Source organism: Oculina patagonica, chromosome 13, assembly GCF_052425735.1.
Source record: "Oculina patagonica isolate OP01 chromosome 13, crgOcupat, whole genome shotgun sequence".
Taxonomy (NCBI): Eukaryota; Metazoa; Cnidaria; class Anthozoa; order Scleractinia; family Oculinidae; genus Oculina; species Oculina patagonica.
The window spans coordinates 1494517-1512527 of record NC_135770.1 but is presented as its reverse complement, the minus strand read 5'-3'; the positions used below and the strand labels follow the sequence as shown (position 1 = coordinate 1512527).

Sequence of the window (18011 nt, the reverse complement as noted above, 5' to 3'; positions counted from 1 at the left end):
GACAATCAAATTAGTTGAAATGTAAAAATAACCTCTTAAAACAGCGAAGAAACATTTCAATAACACACTGTACTAATTACATAGGAAGGTACGGATGGCCAAAAGCGACGAAGATTGAGACGGATTGCGATATGGGGTTTTGAAATATTGTTGGGCTGAACAGTTTTCAAAGTTAATCTTGTTTGCTTGTAATTTTAAATTATAACGCCTGGGAAACACATTTGCTTGCAATGAAGCTATGGCTTTATCATTTAGTTCCACAGAAGTAATTTTATTGCAACCATTAAGATTCATAGCAAGTATTTGGAAAAACTTAATATTAATATACTTAGCTCAGCCGTGACACAGTCCCTTTAATTTTCGCCGGGAATCTTAAGAAATTGCCGGCCATAGGAACACTCTAAAAATTTATCGGAAAACTAGAAATAAAAACAAACTATATCCAGTTTTCAGAAGAATTCAGTGGCAGCAGCGCAAAGATTAACTTTCGCAAAATCTGAAAACTTTTCATCACAATTTTATGGAGCCTTCGCCCCTCCCACCTCCCTTGCCCAAAGCCTATCGACTGTTTGGATTGTCGATAACCGGTCAACTCCCTTAGAACAAGAACTCTATCAACATAAAAGTCCAAGTAGCGGCTAACGTGGGTTGTCTGTCTCCTTTTCAATCAAAGTTACGTGTTAATTAGTAAGCCTTTTACAATAGTTTTGTTCGATCATTCATTTATTTCACAATTTATTTCTTGCACATCTGATCTATTTTTATTGGTACCTAATAAACAAACGTTAGTCGTTGTAAAGAAATAATGGATGCTTAATGAGCTTCAATACATGTAAACAAGTCACTTGCTATACTTCAGCGTTCAATATGTAGCTAGACTGTTAAACGTTCTTAAAACGTGTCTTGAAATGCTTTATGCTTTCTGTTGTGCTTCTTAGAACGGCATCTTCCATTCTCGTTTTCGCTCTCCTTCTTTAGCTTTTCCCAAACTAAACTCTCTCTGTTCGTCGTCTTCTTGGCTTGACGCAAAATCTCTCTTTCTTTTGCAACCGGAACTGCAGGCACTGAAAGCGGCACTGCATCCCTGGCAGTGTTCATAGCCCACACATCCCGTGAAACACGCGTTATATGTACCTTGGCAACCGCTCAAGCAGCGTGAGCCTTGGGCTCGAGGCATATTGATCGTGGAACCCAGGAGAATAACTGTGAGCAGTACTGGAAACGAATACATCTGAAATGTAAAAGCATAACATAAGAAAATTTAAACACCACATTTCACTTCTGTGACGGAGTTCATCTCAGTCAACATGCACTATATAGGACATTAAATAAAGAACCTAGAATGGACTGTTCGAAACCCCATTAACACTCAGTCAGGATTAAAAGTTGATCGAAGGTTAAATTTCTCTTGTATATCAATGCTTATATTGATAATGTTTTGTGGAGTTCGAGATTAGTCGACGCCAAAACTAGGGGACAGAAAATATAGACAAACTAGTAATACGTGACTCGCAGGGCCTCGCGAAGCTCTGGGTTGGGGAGGCGGGGGGGGGGGGGGGGTGGTGTTATAAATAAGGAGTGGATTATTTGAAGTTGAAAATTGTACATATTCAATTTTCCACAGTAGGCAGGAAGATATATTTGTTAAATATATTAGTAACGGGCATGGCCGCGACACCCTCGTTCCCAGGGTCTACTCCGCTTTGAAGATGGCGGCTCTTTCTGGTTCGTAAAGAGGTATAAAGCGTTGGGAAGCGCAGGCTATTTTCAAAATCATCGACAAATTATTGGATAGTCGCAGTTTGGACATTTATTTGAGGGCATTAAAAAAAAAAAGAAGAACGAACGGCAGGAGGATTCGAACCCTCCGCCCGCGCGCCCCTGATGGCGATGAAAGGTTTATAGCCTGAGTAGGCGTTGAGGGAGTATTATGTGGAAATCAATGTTATTTTAATCCGAAAAGAAAAACGATAAAAATGAAAGGCTCAGGATTCGAACCCACAAAAAAAATAAGGAAAAAAAAAAACCCTAGCCGGATTCGAACCCGCGCCCTCAGTCCCGAAGATCTGATTTCAAGTTCGACGCCTTACCATTAGGCCACCAGCGCGCGGCGGCCGTGTGACGTCATTTCCGCCAGACACCAAGCTCACAAATATATATATATATATATATAACTTTATCACAAATGAAGACATTTTTTTTCCATTTTTTTACCTATATTTCGACGCCTTATAGGCGTCTTCTTCAGGGTAAATTACCGTTGCCCTGCACGCGCCATACTACATTAACAAGTTTCAAATTGAGCATCCACGCGCGCGCGCTACAATAATTCGTTTACTCCCCCGCATGCGCGCGCTAACTAACTTTACATAAATCTACGTACGTCTCGAGCGCCTATTTTGTACAAAGAAAAAATCATTATCATTCAATCCATTCGGATCTAGAGTTTTCAGTCTATAAGCCCACTGACCCTCCTTTTCTCGCAACTTTTGTTCTCCATTAACCCGGTCTATCAATTGAATCTTAATGTCGCTTAGTCCATTATGTCCTTCACTACAAAAATGTCTGTACAAAAGATCATCAGCCCTTTTCTCGGTCTGCGTCAACATTTCGTGTCGCCTAACTCTAGACTTGTGGTTATTAAACCTAAGTCTAAATTTCGTTGTTGTGGAGCCCACATACTGCAACGAACATTTCTTACACGTAATTAAGTAAACTACATAACTAGAGTTACAATTAAGGTTGTAATTGATCGAATAACTTCTATTGTCTTGCGAGCTCTTAAAACGACCGTTCTCATCGATGTATTTGCAAACTTCACATCTTCTGGATGTACATTTACATGTGCCTGGCCTGTAATCTCCACGTTCACGATTATTCACTCTGCTTGCTCTCACCAAATAATCACCAAGGCTTTTAGGTTTCCGAAATGCTATTAATGGAACATCTTTGATAGCTTTCTTGCATCTGTTAGATGACTGCAACACTGGATGTAAGTCCCTAAGAATCTTGCTTAAGTTTGGCAATCCCGTATATATATATATACATGACCGTAAACTCCACACGAGACTTCATCCCGCCTGAGCCCTTTGAGGGACAAAATTATACACCCCGCTACGCTCGGCCTTCGGCCTCGCTTCGCGAGGAATAACCTCACCGAAAAGTTAAAAATCAACGGAAATTCTAAATTTACTTAATCGTGTTTTGAACAACCCGAACCTGGATAATTTCGAGTTTTGGGGATAAGTTGGAATACTATGTCTAACCTGTATACAAACGCCTGCCCTCCCCAGGAAAAATTGAAGAGACACAAAACATAACATAAGACATAAGAAACTTAACTTAACCGTAGGACATCGAAATATTAACCGTAAGACATCACATAACTTAACCGCCACCTCACTAAAATACAAAATAGTTAATAAAGTAATAAGATAATATATTAACAACTACACTTATAATTTCTTTGAATAAAAGTCCCAGTAAATAGAGAGAGCGCTCCAGTTTTTTTCCTGAAGCTTAAGGAGAGCAGCTGGCAGTACACGACTATTCTTTGTGGAGAGCGAACCTCGAGCAACAAAATAAGAGCACTACAAATTCCGTTTTTGCTGTTTATACCCATGAAGTCAGGATATTGTGAAGTCTGTCACTCTAGAATAGCTTTTGGCGGGAATATCAGACTCACTAGTTTCCAGGATCTGCCCACGCTTTCCGCTTGCAAAGGAGAAGCTTCAAAGTATGTGACTTCAAAAGTTACCTCGAAGAGATAGCCTGGGTTCTAGTTTGAGGGTCATTTGTCACTCACTCACTCACTGCCCATTGTGCCCACTGGCACGTAGGGCAGCAACAAAGGTCCTCCACTGCTGTCTGTCTTTGGCCAGCTGTTGGATGGTGTTCCAGCTTTGGTTTAAGCCCCTCAATTCTGTCTCTACTGTACGTCGCCATGTATTCTTGGGCCTGCCACGCTTGCGCTTTCCTTCGGGTGTCCAGTATAGTGCTGTCTTTGTGATGGATTCGTTTTCCTTTCGGATGACATGGCCAATCCACCTCCAGCGCCGTTGCATAATAATAGTACCCATGTCCTCCTGTTTGCACCGCAAAAGTAGATCCTTGTTGGAAATTGTTTGAGGCCAGAAGATGCGAAGTATTTTTCGCAGACTTTTGGTATGGAAGGTTGACAGCTTCTCTAGATCACTTTCTAACATTCGCCAACATTCTGACCCATACAAAAGGGTAGACAGGACACAGCTTTGATAGATCTTGAGCTTGGTATGTGTACCGAACTGTGACGACCGCCACACATTGCTAAGCATCCTGAAGGTGTTTCTGGCTTTGTTCAGCCGGCTCTGGATATCTATGCCTGCACCACCATCTTGCCTGACAATGCTGCCCAGATATTTAAACTGCTCGGTCATTGGGAGGTCTTTTCCATTCACCTTGACGGGCTGAGGGTTAGAGTTGTTTAGGGTCATGACCTCAGTTTTGGTTAGGCTGATGTTCAGTCCCACCTGGTGAGCGTATTCGCTTAAAAGGCTGGTCTTCTCTTGCATGTGGCTATGGGTATGAGAAAGCAGAGCTAAATCATCCGCCGCCATGTGCCATTAATCATCAAGTGATCAATCTGGTTCCTATCTCTACCGTTAGGAGAGCACCATGTAAGCTTGTGAATATCACGGTGTGGGAAGATTGTTCCTCCAATGACTAGGTTGTATGCTGCACACAGTTCGGCAAGACGTTCTCCATTTTCATTCATAGTACCACAGCCTTCCTTTCCCATTGCTCTGTTATAGCTCGAATTATCACTTCCCACCTTTGCATTAAGGTCACCCATTATAACCAGCATGTCATGGCGCGGTAGTTTCTCCAGTTCTGCTTGCAGTTGTGCATAGAAGCTGTCTTTTGTGGTGTCATCGCTGTCATTCGTTGGTGCATAACATTGGACAAGGGACAGGTTAACATGCTTTCCCTTCATTCTAGCTGTCATAAGCCTGCTGTTGATTGGTTTCCACTCTAAGAGGTACTTTTCCATTCCTTTCTTGAGTATGATGGCAACTCCCTCATGGTGTTGGTTGTCATCTCTGCCAGCATACAGCACAGTTTCTCCTGTTGATGTTTTCACTATTCCAGAACCTGTCCACCTGCTCTCACTAACTCCTAGAATATGTAAGCAATAGCGCCTCATTTCAGCTGTTACTTGTGCCAGTTTTCCCGTTTGATACAGGGTTCGCACATTCCAAAAACCTATTCTGGTCTTAGTCTTTGTGCCTAGGACTTTCATAATCCTGTCAGCGGCTTCCTTGCGGATTTCACCACTGCCATTCATCCGTGTCATTCGAGGTGACTCTGAAAGGCCATGGCAATCAGTTGTGGTTGTATCCTCTGTTGCTGTTTCCGTAACATAATCATTTTCTACAGGACAGGGTTGTTAGCCCTGTGCCGAACCCCCAACCTGGAGGACCAGGGGATCACTTTTTGTCAGGCCCCTACCCTTCGACCTGTCCGGCATGGGTGGCCCTACCAGGAGTACAAGACTCCAGCCGGCATAGCTCTCCGGGTTGCTGGGACACGCAAACCACCCTACCACGATAAGGTAGTGATCCCATAAGGGTGGAGGGGGGGGGGGGTCATTTGTAAATTACAAGGGTCATTTGTAAAGGTAGGGAAATCAGATAAAATACCTCTAATTACCGGGAGTTCGACAGTTATAGACCTATTATATATTTAACAATTATTCCACGAGCGCGCGTTGGATATGAGATGGTAGTAGCCAACGAGGCGCGTAGCACCGAGTTGGCTATAACGATCTCATATCCAACAAGCGCGAGTAGAATAATTGTTTTATTAAAAACGCCCAAAGAATTGCAATATTTGAACTCCCCAGCTGCCTTTGTTGACGGGTGTCGGCTACCATTTTTGATGTCAATGGTATAAAAGCTCATATACCATTGCCTGTAAACCAATTAAAACTCAGGAATTGCAATATACCATGCTAGTTTTTAATAAATGCCATTTTAATAAATGCCATAAAGTTGTTGAAGCTGCCAGAATACTTCACACTGGGTGTATCTTGAACGTATCTTTGGAAATACATACCCGTGGATTTTTTCCAGGATATTTTAAGGAAAGTAAAACTATAACAACACCTTCCACAAGTTTGGTCCAGAGCTTCGCTCGTGGGTTACATGTAGTGTGTTTAACAGGTTCCCAATAACATTCGAAAACGAAACCCACTCATTTCAGTGAAAGACTGAGTTGTTAAAGGAAAGGATAATTCATTTCAAACCTTGCTTCTTTTGTGAAAAACTGACTTATTGACCTAAAGCAATCTAAAACAAGCAAACTTTGGCAGGATAAACGATCTCAGGTTTTTTAGAGTAACACCGACACAAGTTATTTTCACTGAACTTTATACGTTTGTTAAGGAGTAAAATATTTACCAGTAATTTGTGATCAAAGGTCGCTTTGGCAAGCCAAGATTAGCTTACACATGTGTTACACTTTATTCTTGGAGACCACTTCTGTTTGTCCAGGAAACGTCGCGTTGAAAATTAACCTAGCATTCAAACGTTTCACCTGTGAATCTGTTTATTTTTGTGTCTTTCTAGCGACCTTGGCTGCTATTTCTCTTAAATAGATCCAAGGTTTACTCTTGCTTTAAATAGTCGTGTTTACCTAGTTGTGACTGGTTAATCTTTGCTTGCCTTAGTTAGCTGGGTACATCCAAGTACTTTGTTTTTGAGCCACCTTGATTTCTTTTGGCTAGGCTCTTGGTCGTGCTTTCAATAGGCATAAAGTAAGTAAGTATTAAGTAAGCTTTTAACTTTTTAAAGTTAAGATAGATTAGCAAAGCGGAGCACAGTAGATCAACGGGGAAGCGAAGAATAAACATCCTAATTAACGACACGAAGACTCTGGCTCTCTTATTTGTTTGTTGTTGTCACTGTTTGAGCGAGTGCCTCGACACATTGGTCAAAGAAGAAATTCAATATAATAGAAAAATATTCCCTTTTTTACACAAACACACACAAAAATGCAAGGAAATTCCTGTAAAGGAGTTCGAGTTAGCTATCTATCAGGAAGATCATCAACGAATATTTTAAGCTTTTATGTTTATTAATCCAGCTTAAATACGAAGCTTCCTTTTACAAGGAAATCGATTGTCCTTATGAGTGATTCGAATTAATTGAGTGTTTGCTGTTCTTGTAAAATCCATCTGCGTAGTGGTTATTCTGGTTATTTAGAATTCCAAACACCTTTTTTACAATTTATACACGAATGCTTACAATCAAGTTTCTGAAGCCGTTCGGTCACAGACTTGAAATGCTACTCAATTTCTGATAAGAGAATTTGGGAGTACATTAAAATTAATTCTCTTTGTTGACTATTTACTTTGTTCTCATAAACTGACTGCTATCAATGCAGTGAAATCATATGGAGAAATTAAGCTTTGATCTTCCTTAAGCATTAACGTGTACAGCGTGAGAAATAAATGCCGTATTTTTTATTATTCTTTTTTCATTTCAACAGTATCAATGACAAATTCTACATTAACTCTAGAAGCTTACGCTCGCATTTTTAAAGAGCACTGCGTAGGCTTTGAGCACGTAGAACCGATTTCGGTAGTGAAAAAAGTACAATGCAAAATAAACAGGAAAGAATGTTGCTTTATTTCCATATTTAATATGCCGGCGTATCCTGTTCCTAATAAAAACAAAGAGATTAAAACGAAGAAAATCAATTAATTCACAGCCTGCTCGTGTTCAAGTGTCAACATTTGACTTTTTCTCGGCAGTTAGTTTATACTATTTATTATCAGCTCGCTTTTAAGCAATGAACTTCAGACAAACTGCAGTTGACAACTGTCAACGGATGTCAGCGTTTTAATGGCTTTCTTTTCCGCCTGCTTCTCCAAAAATTATTCACCAAGATTTTTCAGCGATTATTAGATTTTTTGAGATTTTTGCTGAACATTTAGTCAGCCATTAACTGGCCAAAAAAAAAAAAAGAACACATCCCAGGTAAGATTTTTAAGAAAGCAATCTTTCTTTTTTCTTAATATTGTACATGTACTATGGTCGGTTTCAATATCTTGCTTCATTTTAGTCGCTGGTAATTTTTTATTGTTTGTTCTTTCTGCTTGCCGGAAAATATCACAATCAGCAGATAGTTTGGCGACAAAATATTATATACTCAACTAAACTGACTTTCCTCGCGCTAAATTTTTTCTTGAAAAGATCATTAAGGCCGTTTGCCAAAAGTCTTTTGTTGAAGGATTAATAAACATTTTAGTCTAGTTTCAATTGGCTTTCTAAGACGGTATTGTTTCTTTCCTTTTAAGAAATAATTGAAATCGGACCGAAGTCGTTAATCTTAAGGCATTTTTAGCGAGCGGTTGAGCGATTCTTCTTATTAATTACCCAATATGTTTTCTGTATTATTCTTTTTTCTTACCCATGCTACAGGGATTTTTGATCATGGATAAGACTTTTTAACACGCTATACTGGAACACTTGAATTAAATTATACTGAAAATCTAAACCTAAACTAACCCAGTTCTTAATTGTGTCCGATAATCCTTTTTTTATATTTTAAATGCTTTATTGCGTCGAACCTGTTTCTCTTTTAGCTTTTTATATTTATAACGGAAACAACAAAATAAAGTAATTACAAAATTGTTCTCAGTTAAATTCTGTTGCTCTGTTGTTCAACTGTAGCAAAATGCACGTTTTTATGCGAAAACTAACTTTTGAGTTCTATATCACCACATAGTCTTTGTTTCAACGCTGTTTAAATCAATTTTTTCGAAACCTGTGGCACTTACATGATCAAATAACCCCAACTTCAAACCCAGTACAGGCGATTTATACTGGAATGGAATCAATCTTTAGAAGATGGCTTTACGAGATCTTACGGAAGTATTAAAATTTTCTGACACAAGAAAAGCAGCGGCGCGAAAATTTACTTTTTGTATGGGATCCGTAAACTAACTGAATTCTTGGAGTAGAGATTAAATCTGAAAAACGCAACAGATTCGTAATAAATGAGCTTACCATTGTCGCAGAAGAAAATCGCTCCAACTTATTGTGTCGCCTGTGCTTGGGTGTCGTGAATTGTACGAAGCAGTTGACGGTCTCCGTGCCTGTTTTTATAGGGACGCCCAGAGAATTTTATCGCTTTTATTGTTGTCAGCGTACCATTCACAAACCAGAGGAAAACAAAGGTAGAGCAATTAATTACGAGAGTTGTTCGGTCGCTGTATGTGTGTAATCAATGCTTTGTTGGTCATTTTATTTTTACGATGGTTTTGGCATAGGAAATTGATTTGAAGCCATTGTGCGTAATAAAATAATGGTTTGAATAATTTTGCAAATTTGCGTCGAAAGCCGGTTTGAATATACTGATTTCTCTTTCTCTGGAACAAGACAAAGGCTTTTTCTTTTACTCACGTAACATTTTTCGGTGAATATTTCAAAAAAATTTCTATGCAACACGGAAAACCAGCGAAATGCTGTGACGTTTAATACTGGGAGTTTCTCGTACTTAATTCGAATTGAACATTATGGAGCAATTTTACACTTGAATTCTCCATTCATGAAAGGCAATTTAGATCCTTATTTGCACATGTAATAAATAGAAAAGTAGCCCGTCTAATTATTTCCCCAGCGTGGTTTTCAAAGATAAAAAATACGAAACAATTATTAGGAAACCCACTAAAGTTACAACCGGTATTCGTCGCATGCCGACCCGATTTTCTATTCTAGATGCTAAGGAAAGCGCTTCTCGATAAGCGAACGCAAAAGAACGCCGTTTAAGTCTTTTATATTGCAATTCAGCACCTGTTCTTGATCTTTAGTATTGTTACAAAAACGATGCAGAATATTTTCATTTCTTCTTGCATACTTCCCCTTCATTTTATTTTGGTTTATTTTATTCACGGTTGTAAAATAACTGTTTCAATTTTTTAAACGGGCGCTGGTCAATTCCAAGGCAATAGTTTCGAGAAGCCGATCACCGTGGTTTTTTGGTGATATTACCGGCCGTTTCTGCACGTCAAAGATTCTGTAGTCGGACAATTGTCCTTTCTCTCAGTTTGAATGGGTCATTAAACGACATTTAAAAACGATAAGCGGAGATTTCAGTGATCTTGCCTTTAACTTTATCGCCAGGAGAAAAGGGATTTGCAACAAAACGAATAACTGATAAAAAGTGCGCTCTCCACAGGCCGGAAGAACTTTCAGTGCATTAAGATATCTCAAGTTCATTTTCAAAGTAGAGCAAATTGCAATTGAAAGAACAATTTTAAGACCACTCACAGGCTTTTAAATGGCCTTGGGAAAAACCGCCGCACGCAAAAAAAAAAAAAAAACAGAACAATTTGTTGTTTTAACAGAATGGTCATATTGAGGCGACGAAAGGAAAAAAATACTCATCCTTTAAGTCTGCGCATATGCTTGATCATCAGCTTATCATTATATAATTAAACGATTTAAGTTCAAATCTTAATCTTGAAATAGTCCATTCTTTAATTTATTCTTTCTTGACCGATGGTAACTCGCATTTGGGATAGCTGAAGCATCAATTATTTTAAGGATTTGTAATTGCGAAAATCGGCCATTTTAAAAACTGAAATGATTTCCGCTTGCGTGTGGGTGAGCATTTTATCGCTTTCCTTGTTCCATCTAAAGTAAGATTAGCCAAGTCATGGTCAAGAAAACCTGATAGATGAAGTTCCAAAAGTAAGAGACGGTTTTCCCCTTGCAAGGGAACTCTTTATTACACACAATCGGATTACAAGGATTAAATAAGTAAAATAAATTCAAATCAACCTAAGTTTTTTCTTTTGAGTAGCCTGTTATAGAAACCCGTGGGGACCTTATATAAGCTATAAACTAGGTATGTGCGGAACCCAAAGGTAATGGTTCGAGCCAATTAAGTCTGACATGGAGTATGTTTTGTGCTCTCTGGTCATCCTTTGAGAAGAGCGATTTAAAAACTTCGGTGATTTATATCCCATCTTAAAATGTTTGCATAAACCAAAGCAGGTTCTCGGTAGGGTCTGATTATAAATAGGGTTTCGAATTTTGGGTCAGGACTATTTTGGCCTCAAATAGGGTTTAGGGTTTCAGGGAGCCCGCTACCCACCCCTAATCAGATTTTCGGGAAGTACCCCCTGGATAAGGGAGTAACATATTAACCGACGTTAGGGACGAGCAAGAGCATTTGAAAAGAAGAAAAGAAGAAAAGCTCTCGCATGTTGGCTACCCTGCCCGTTATCAAGACAGGTTTATTTGTCGAGTTACATGTTTCATTCTTTCAAGCCTGTTTTCAAAGTATCAATTCATTTACTAATTGCTAAACATTTCCTTTAAAATGCAAGTTCAGTTATCCCTAAACTAACAACATCGCGTGTGCCGGTTTTGAAGCTTTTAGAGCTTATATGTGCGTTTCTATGAGCTTTTTTAGTTTTTCGTGCGCTAAGAATAATGTGTTAATGTACCAGGCGCCATCTTTTTGTTATGGAGGATTGAATTTAAAAAGTCTATAAACTGTCGATTTCAAAGGTACATCACTGCGTCCTGTTAGACCAGTTGAATCCCTCGCGCCTCCCGTTTTGTTACTGGCGTCCAGTTCTCTCGCCGTTTCTTCCCCGCGCTTAACGATCGAAAAAATACGAAAAAGTAGAAGGATGTGAACAGTCTGATACCTTTAACGCCTACAGATTTTGTATAATACAATTATTTTGTAAACTGATCAATAGAAAACAGCGAAATCTAAATATTTCGCAAGGTTTCTTAAAACCGATATCCTAGCGGTTTTGGACTCCCCTGGATCTTGACCCACTGTCCAAATTCGCTAGCGGAATTGGACCCCCGGAGTCTGTACCAACTAGTGGATCTGGACCCCCGGGAATCCATAGCAACTAGCGGTTTTGGATCCCCCCCCCCCCCCTCCCTTCAAGAACTTGAACTCCCCTGCTAAACTGATCATACTTTACTTTCATACTTGGGGTCATCAACGAAAAAAAGCCAAGCTAGTTAACAGTAAAGGAATATAATGTCAATGCGAATATTTCATGCACGTGCACTAAAAGATGAAATTTACAAGGTTCGTCCCACTGCAAAAATAAAAATTCAGTTTTAAAATTTACAGCACGCGCATTGCAATTATGTAATTCTCAACATCCCGTAGCAACGTTTTCTAAACGAGAATCAAGTGTGTTTTTTGTTGACCCGAGCCGTAAGTGCAGAACCAAATTTGAAAAAATGACCCAAAAATTGACAAATCAAGAAACTGTTACGCCAGGAAGGTTCATGTGCCGCAGCATGTTTTATACAATTTGCTCCTCGTAGGCTATTCGCTTAAAAAAATACTCGGGATCGAAGTCTAAATAAAACATGGAGTCTAAATAGAAATATGGGGAATGTTTTTCATTTCTCGAATATCAATTTAATTTTATATCAATGTTGTTCCATTTTGGAATAAGAAAGAAATTGTTGACACTCGAGGCTCTAGCTTGTTAATGAATTAGAGTGAATTATGAATTATGTAATAATTTAGAGTCCAGCTGACTCCGATCGTGGTTGTAAACTTTTAGTCTCACAGTTTCATATCAATGTTTTTTCATTTTTTTATTGAAAAAGAAATCGTTAAAATTTAAAGTTCTTGTTAATGAATTATGGTAAATTATGAGCTGTGTAATAATTCCGTCATAATTCCAGTTATGACTCTGATCGAAGTCGGTGTATTAACTAAAATAAACTTGGCCAAATTATAGCAAAATATGCATTTCTCTTCATCTTTTGTGTTTGAATCAAGGGAGCACTGAGACAATTAAAAAGCTTGCAAATAAAATAAAAATGAACGTGTTAGAATACCCGTTAAATAGGGGTCCACATCCGCGAAGATCTGCACGTCTCTTCATCTTTAGTAACGAATAAAAAAAATTCTGAAGTGAAACGAGGGAACATTCGAAAAAAAACTTGCGATTCGAAAAAAAAGCGTGATGGAAAGGAACCGTTTGATAGGGGGGTCCAGATCCGCCAGCGGATTTGGACCCAACATCTGTTTATCACTTAGGATTCAGTTGGCATTTAAAATGGTCCGGTCTGGACTTCAGAAATAAAGGCCGGCGAAGACACCATATTTTTGCATGTCAAAAAAAGCGATCTAAAGGTTGCTAATATTTAAATTTTCACGGACCTGTAAATCAAACATAAAAATTAACATGCCTTTAACCTTTAACGTAACGGACCACTCATCTGGTATTTTTTGTTGTGTTTGGTGGTTTTTGAACGGCCAGTCCGCAACTTATGCAATTTTTCGTTCTGGCCACGCTACGGCATTGACTGTTGAGAGCTCTGAAAAAGATATTTTAACATTTCCAAAAACTCATGCTGTCGCATTTAAATTATACCCTAAAATAGTTCGCTGGGCAAAGTTTGAGAAAAAACTTTTTTCGACCCGAAGTCGAGGGACCGCTTTTACAGACATTGCCACTTAATAACTGCAGACGTTTTAGTTTGAGAGATTCAAGCTTTAAACCGTTGAAATGAATTTATGCAAGCGCTGGACCATTTGATGTAATTCCTACCTTTTTCTTTGGAACTTGGAACTTGTCAAAGAGCGCGATGGCAAATAGATTATTTTCTTCGAGTACACGTTTGTCGAGTGTCCCCAGTTTGCCCAGTCGGGCTAAATTACGGTGACACTTAAATAAAGGTTATTTTCTTGTTTTATACCTCGTATATTTTGCGTTTAGTGCCCCTGAGTCCTTTTGTAATATGAATGAGATCAGTTACCGTTAAAAGCATTTCAACACGTTGATACAGTTTCTTTGACTACTAATCCATTGGCTGTCTGCCGTACTTTTATGTTTTATATTTAATATTCGATTTCAAGGCCCTAAGTTATGCAATGCTATTGATTCTGAAATAAAGCACTTGTCAATTTCATTTTTCAAAGATAACTGAGACAGAGCTTTTTCCAGAGCTGCTAGAGAATTCTCTTTATACTCTATATTGCACACCAAGATAATATCACTGTTTTTGCAGCGCCTTACCATCTGGTGTATGTACTAGTTATCTGATATTTCTTATTCTTAAAATGAAATATACTAAAGAGATTTTACATCCTTTTTGCCACTTGTGTTGCCAAGATTTGCGATATTGAAGAAGCTATGACGTCATAAAGTTTTTGTGATGTCATTACTTAAAAAGTCATGCCAATTTTAGAAAATCCATGATACAGATTTTGCACTCTACCCGTGGTGTTAATTTAAACAGAGAAAAATGTAAACTGTGTGATTTTTTAGGGTTTTTGTGTTCTGGTTACGTGACATGTGGTCCTGACTATCGAAAATGAACAGAAGGCAACCTCCAATAGAACAAACATAGCCAAAAACTAAACCCAGGATACTAATGGAGCCCAAGATATGATGGCTAGAAGTCATCCATAGTTACCATTTTGTAGTTAAGTGTCACCCCCCTTAAGCGGGGTTTTTTCAGCCAACGTTGCGACCGACGCTCAAAGTCTGAACTCGTTACCACAGAAACAGCCATCTTTTGGCGAAAATGAAACGGCTTGAAATTAATGTTTCGTTCCAGCCTACCCATATATCACTTCTATCAAAGGGTCCTGCTAAGACAGAGGGATTGTGATGGTTTTAAGAAAAAGGACAACGTTTTATAAGTTTGAAAACATGATCCGACAGCAACTTCTGCCATTGTGAGTACTTGAATATTTAAATTTAGTTTAGATATTGTAACTGGCAATGCCAGGCGTTAATGCCAAATGATTTTTTTCAAAACTAAAAGACAATGTTTTTATCAAAATCATCACTTGTATTATTGCAACACGATTGGTTGCAATGGACATGGGCGTTGGGGGATGTTTTTTTGGTAGAGAGACGACTAAGCATGAATGCACAAACGTACTCCTAAATCGTCGATTCAACTGACGTCGATTTGCACAGAGTTTTGTAAAGCAATTTTTCTCGTAATAATTGTGATAATTGGTAATAACTGTATGAGAATGATCGCAGATTTAGAAGGTATAAAGGACAGATTTCACAATATTTTTTTAATGCTTTATTTAATTTATATCACTGATTGTGAGGCAAAACATAACTATTAAGCGTAAGCAACAACAAAAAAGGACCCCTTATCCTCTCTTTATCCTATTTTGTTAAGCGATACCAAATCCCACAACCAACATCCCTGCGACTACAACAAGCAAAATCAAATCTACTGCCTCATCAGGTTTCTTCACTCTGGTCACTGGTCAGGTGTGCAAATAAGCTGTGGTTATGTTTCTGGAATTAAATAAGAAACAAATTAATAAATGTGTTTTTTTATATTTCCTCTAGTAACTACGATCTAAGGATTACCAGAATTAATATCCTTTAACCTTAACCAATAATGTTTTTAACGCTGCCACAATCAACATTTTTTTAACTAAGATTTCTTGTTAGAACATTGTTTACAAACAAACATGATTTTATAAGCCACTGATTCTCAATATGCTTCATTTTGCTTCGTAATCTAGAATACTTTGTTGTGTTTAGTCGAAGATTGGAATAAGTTTCGAATAAGTTTTTTGGTTCAGATGCTTTTTCAAACCTTGTTACATTCATTAAATTTTTACCAGAATACTCATCTGTTACCTTAACGCAAGAAAACAACCAGCGTATCTGCAACTCCGACGTTGTCTGTAATGCAAAAAGAAATAGTATAAATAGTCAAGCACGATGAAAACAACACTTCACTGAGTAATCAACTACGGCAGTTGTATCCTGTACTATTCATTTTGGCCCATGAAACAAAGACATATTCAAGTTAAACTCATCGTCAATTAGCTAAAATCCCAATGTAACTGGCAGGAAGCAGATTTCCGTATTTTTTAAACGAAATTTAAATAATACTGAGGAGTTCCAGCGGAAACAGAGTACATCGGGTTTCTTACCAACCTTATAGGTATTTATGAGCCAAAAACGAAGAAAATCGATTTTTCACCTTCTGTCACGAAGTAAATATTTTGCACGGTTTTTCTGGACTGTTGTTCTCAACATCGTGGTCGTTGTTGATGCCGGACAGTGTTGTTTTACTTACCGTACTGGTTCCAGTTGGTGTGACCGGGCTGATTGCTGTATATGACGGCGTTTTGGCCGTGGTGCTTCGTCCCAGTCACAACCCGCCGACCAGTGATCACCATCCAGCCGTCATCACCGGGACAGCCAGCATACACGTGGTTGATGAAGAAGCTGCGTGAGTGTGGTCCGTCGATTTGAAAAATGTTCCGTGGCTCGGTAGCGAGGTCACTCCATGGGAGATTGTTTTGGTCCAATTTATCGAACCGGAACCAGATCAGCTTGTCTGATCCCCGAGCGTCGAATTTCAGGTCTTTGACTGCATTCCCTCCTTTATAAAGGACAACCCTTGCCTGTTTAATAAAATCAAGAATATTTTAATTTGATGCTATTGCGCGCGTTTTTAAATAACCTTATTTAATTAATTTCAGCTACCATGTAGGTAATCGTTAAATAAATTGGAAACAAAATTTTACGGCAATTTAAGATGTCCTGAGTTTAACCTTTTGATATTAGGTGAAGAAATCTCTAACGCACTACCCATTTAGCCAGTGTGCTTCCTAAAGCACTTTAGCCATGTATATGTTTTATTTTTCTTACCTCAGACGCGCCGAAGGCACCCCAGTTCAAAACGATCCTGTTCTTGTAGTCATTAGGGTACTGGTTAGTGACGTCAAGAGCTTCCATTTCAAACTCCGCGTATGTATCACCTGACTTGTAAGCGTCCTGTGCAACCTGATTGGCGCCGGTTACCGCCTTAAATATCATGGTATAACCTAGTGAATGGCAGAATAGAGGCAGGGAAAAGGAGGAACATTTAATATTCATTCACGCTTTGGTATAATATGTAATCTCAATAAGTATGTATTAGGTAGTTAGGTGTCTCCAATAAGTTTACATTTGTAAGCTAGAAAACTAGGCACGTTAATAAAGTTATTATCATTTTTATTATCATCATCATCATCAAATGCTAACCTCCGCCAGCCATATCACAGTACACTGGAAACGCTTCCCTCCTGTCTGTTGGAAAAAAGTTTAAAGTAATAAGGTTATCGCACTGTGATGAAAGAGAATTTTCGCAAACCTTACTTGAAACAATTAGGTACCACTGAAATCGTTTACAGACTTCCAAGCTCAACTGATTGTCCTGCGATTTTTTGGTTTTTGTGTGAATCAGTGGTATAGCACTTCAATTCTCAGTTGACGATGTTTTTATCGCCAACGATTGGTCCTTGGCAAAGTATTGAGTAAACTCGCAAGGGATTTTGCGTTGTTTTTTTCTATCTAACTTGAAATGAAACATGTACAAAAAAATTATCAGAGATTTAAAACCTTACCATTCAAGGTGATGTAGTAAACTCCATCAGCCGTTTGTCCTCCGTTGTCCAAGATGTCTTTACACGAATAACCTGGATTCTTCTCTGAGCCGAGTGGCTCCTCAAATTGCAGCGCTTTCCACTCGTTGCCATCGCACAAGAGCAATTTTCCGTCCGCCAGATTCAACGTACCGGCTGTCTTGGATTTGCACTCGCAGTTGCCTGCACGAACTTTAGGACCACATTTGTTGCGCTTTCCAGCGATTGTGAAGCACACCGTGCTGGTCAAGATAATGCAAAATATGGCCAGATATCTCATGGTTTAATAAATCAATATCTGCGAGAGAAAGAAACGACAACACGAGTTACGATTAACAGCTGAAGAGTTACTCTGTGTAACGAGTAAAGAAGTTTTCAAGTCTGCTAACCTACCTTGATCCTTCGCCTGTCACTCCCGTTTGCAAGAGAACTGCTAAGTGTACTCGCTTATATCGCAATGGCCTCGTTTCGATGTACGCAATTAAAACACGATTAATCAAGACAATATTTAACCCATTTTACTTGCTGTCTCCGTCGCCTGGTTTTCTGGGGTTACCGTGACCATCAAGCCT

General features: G+C 38.8%; 1 protein-coding gene and 1 long non-coding RNA gene across 2 annotated transcripts; both read right to left on the bottom strand.

Moving 5' to 3' along the window:
- Nucleotides 1-705: 705 nt before the first annotated feature.
- LOC144636793 (uncharacterized) lies at nt 706-9208 on the bottom strand. The gene is made up of 2 exons (XR_013567621.1): nt 9051-9208; nt 706-1231 (listed from the first exon to the last, which is right to left on the bottom strand). It is a non-coding gene; the product is annotated as an uncharacterized LOC144636793 (long non-coding RNA).
- A 5863-nt stretch (nt 9209-15071) lies between these two features.
- LOC144636784 (uncharacterized) lies at nt 15072-17810 on the bottom strand. Its single transcript, XM_078495985.1, has 6 exons — nt 17422-17810; nt 17060-17104; nt 16685-16860; nt 16107-16437; nt 15662-15706; nt 15072-15310 (listed from the first exon to the last, which is right to left on the bottom strand). Exons 1-5 carry the CDS (start codon nt 17717-17719, stop codon nt 15663-15665), a joined length of 894 nt encoding a protein of 297 aa, XP_078352111.1. The 5' UTR covers nt 17720-17810; the 3' UTR covers nt 15072-15310; nt 15662.
- Nucleotides 17811-18011: the final 201 nt, after the last annotated feature.

What these genes read in the sequence shown, in the direction of transcription:
- LOC144636784 (XM_078495985.1), bottom strand. Translation starts at nt 17,719, where the DNA reads ATGAGATATCTGGCCATATTTTGCATTATCTTGACCAGCACGGTGTGC. An exon ending in TTACTACATCACCTTGAATG is followed by an intron (nt 17,105 to 17,421) that starts GTAAGGTTTTAA and finishes TTTTTCCAACAG; the next exon opens with ACAGGAGGGAAGCGTTTCCA. An exon ending in CACCAACTGGAACCAGTACG is followed by an intron (nt 15,707 to 16,106) that starts GTAAGTAAAACA and finishes TTTGCATTACAG; the next exon opens with ACAACGTCGGAGTTGCAGAT.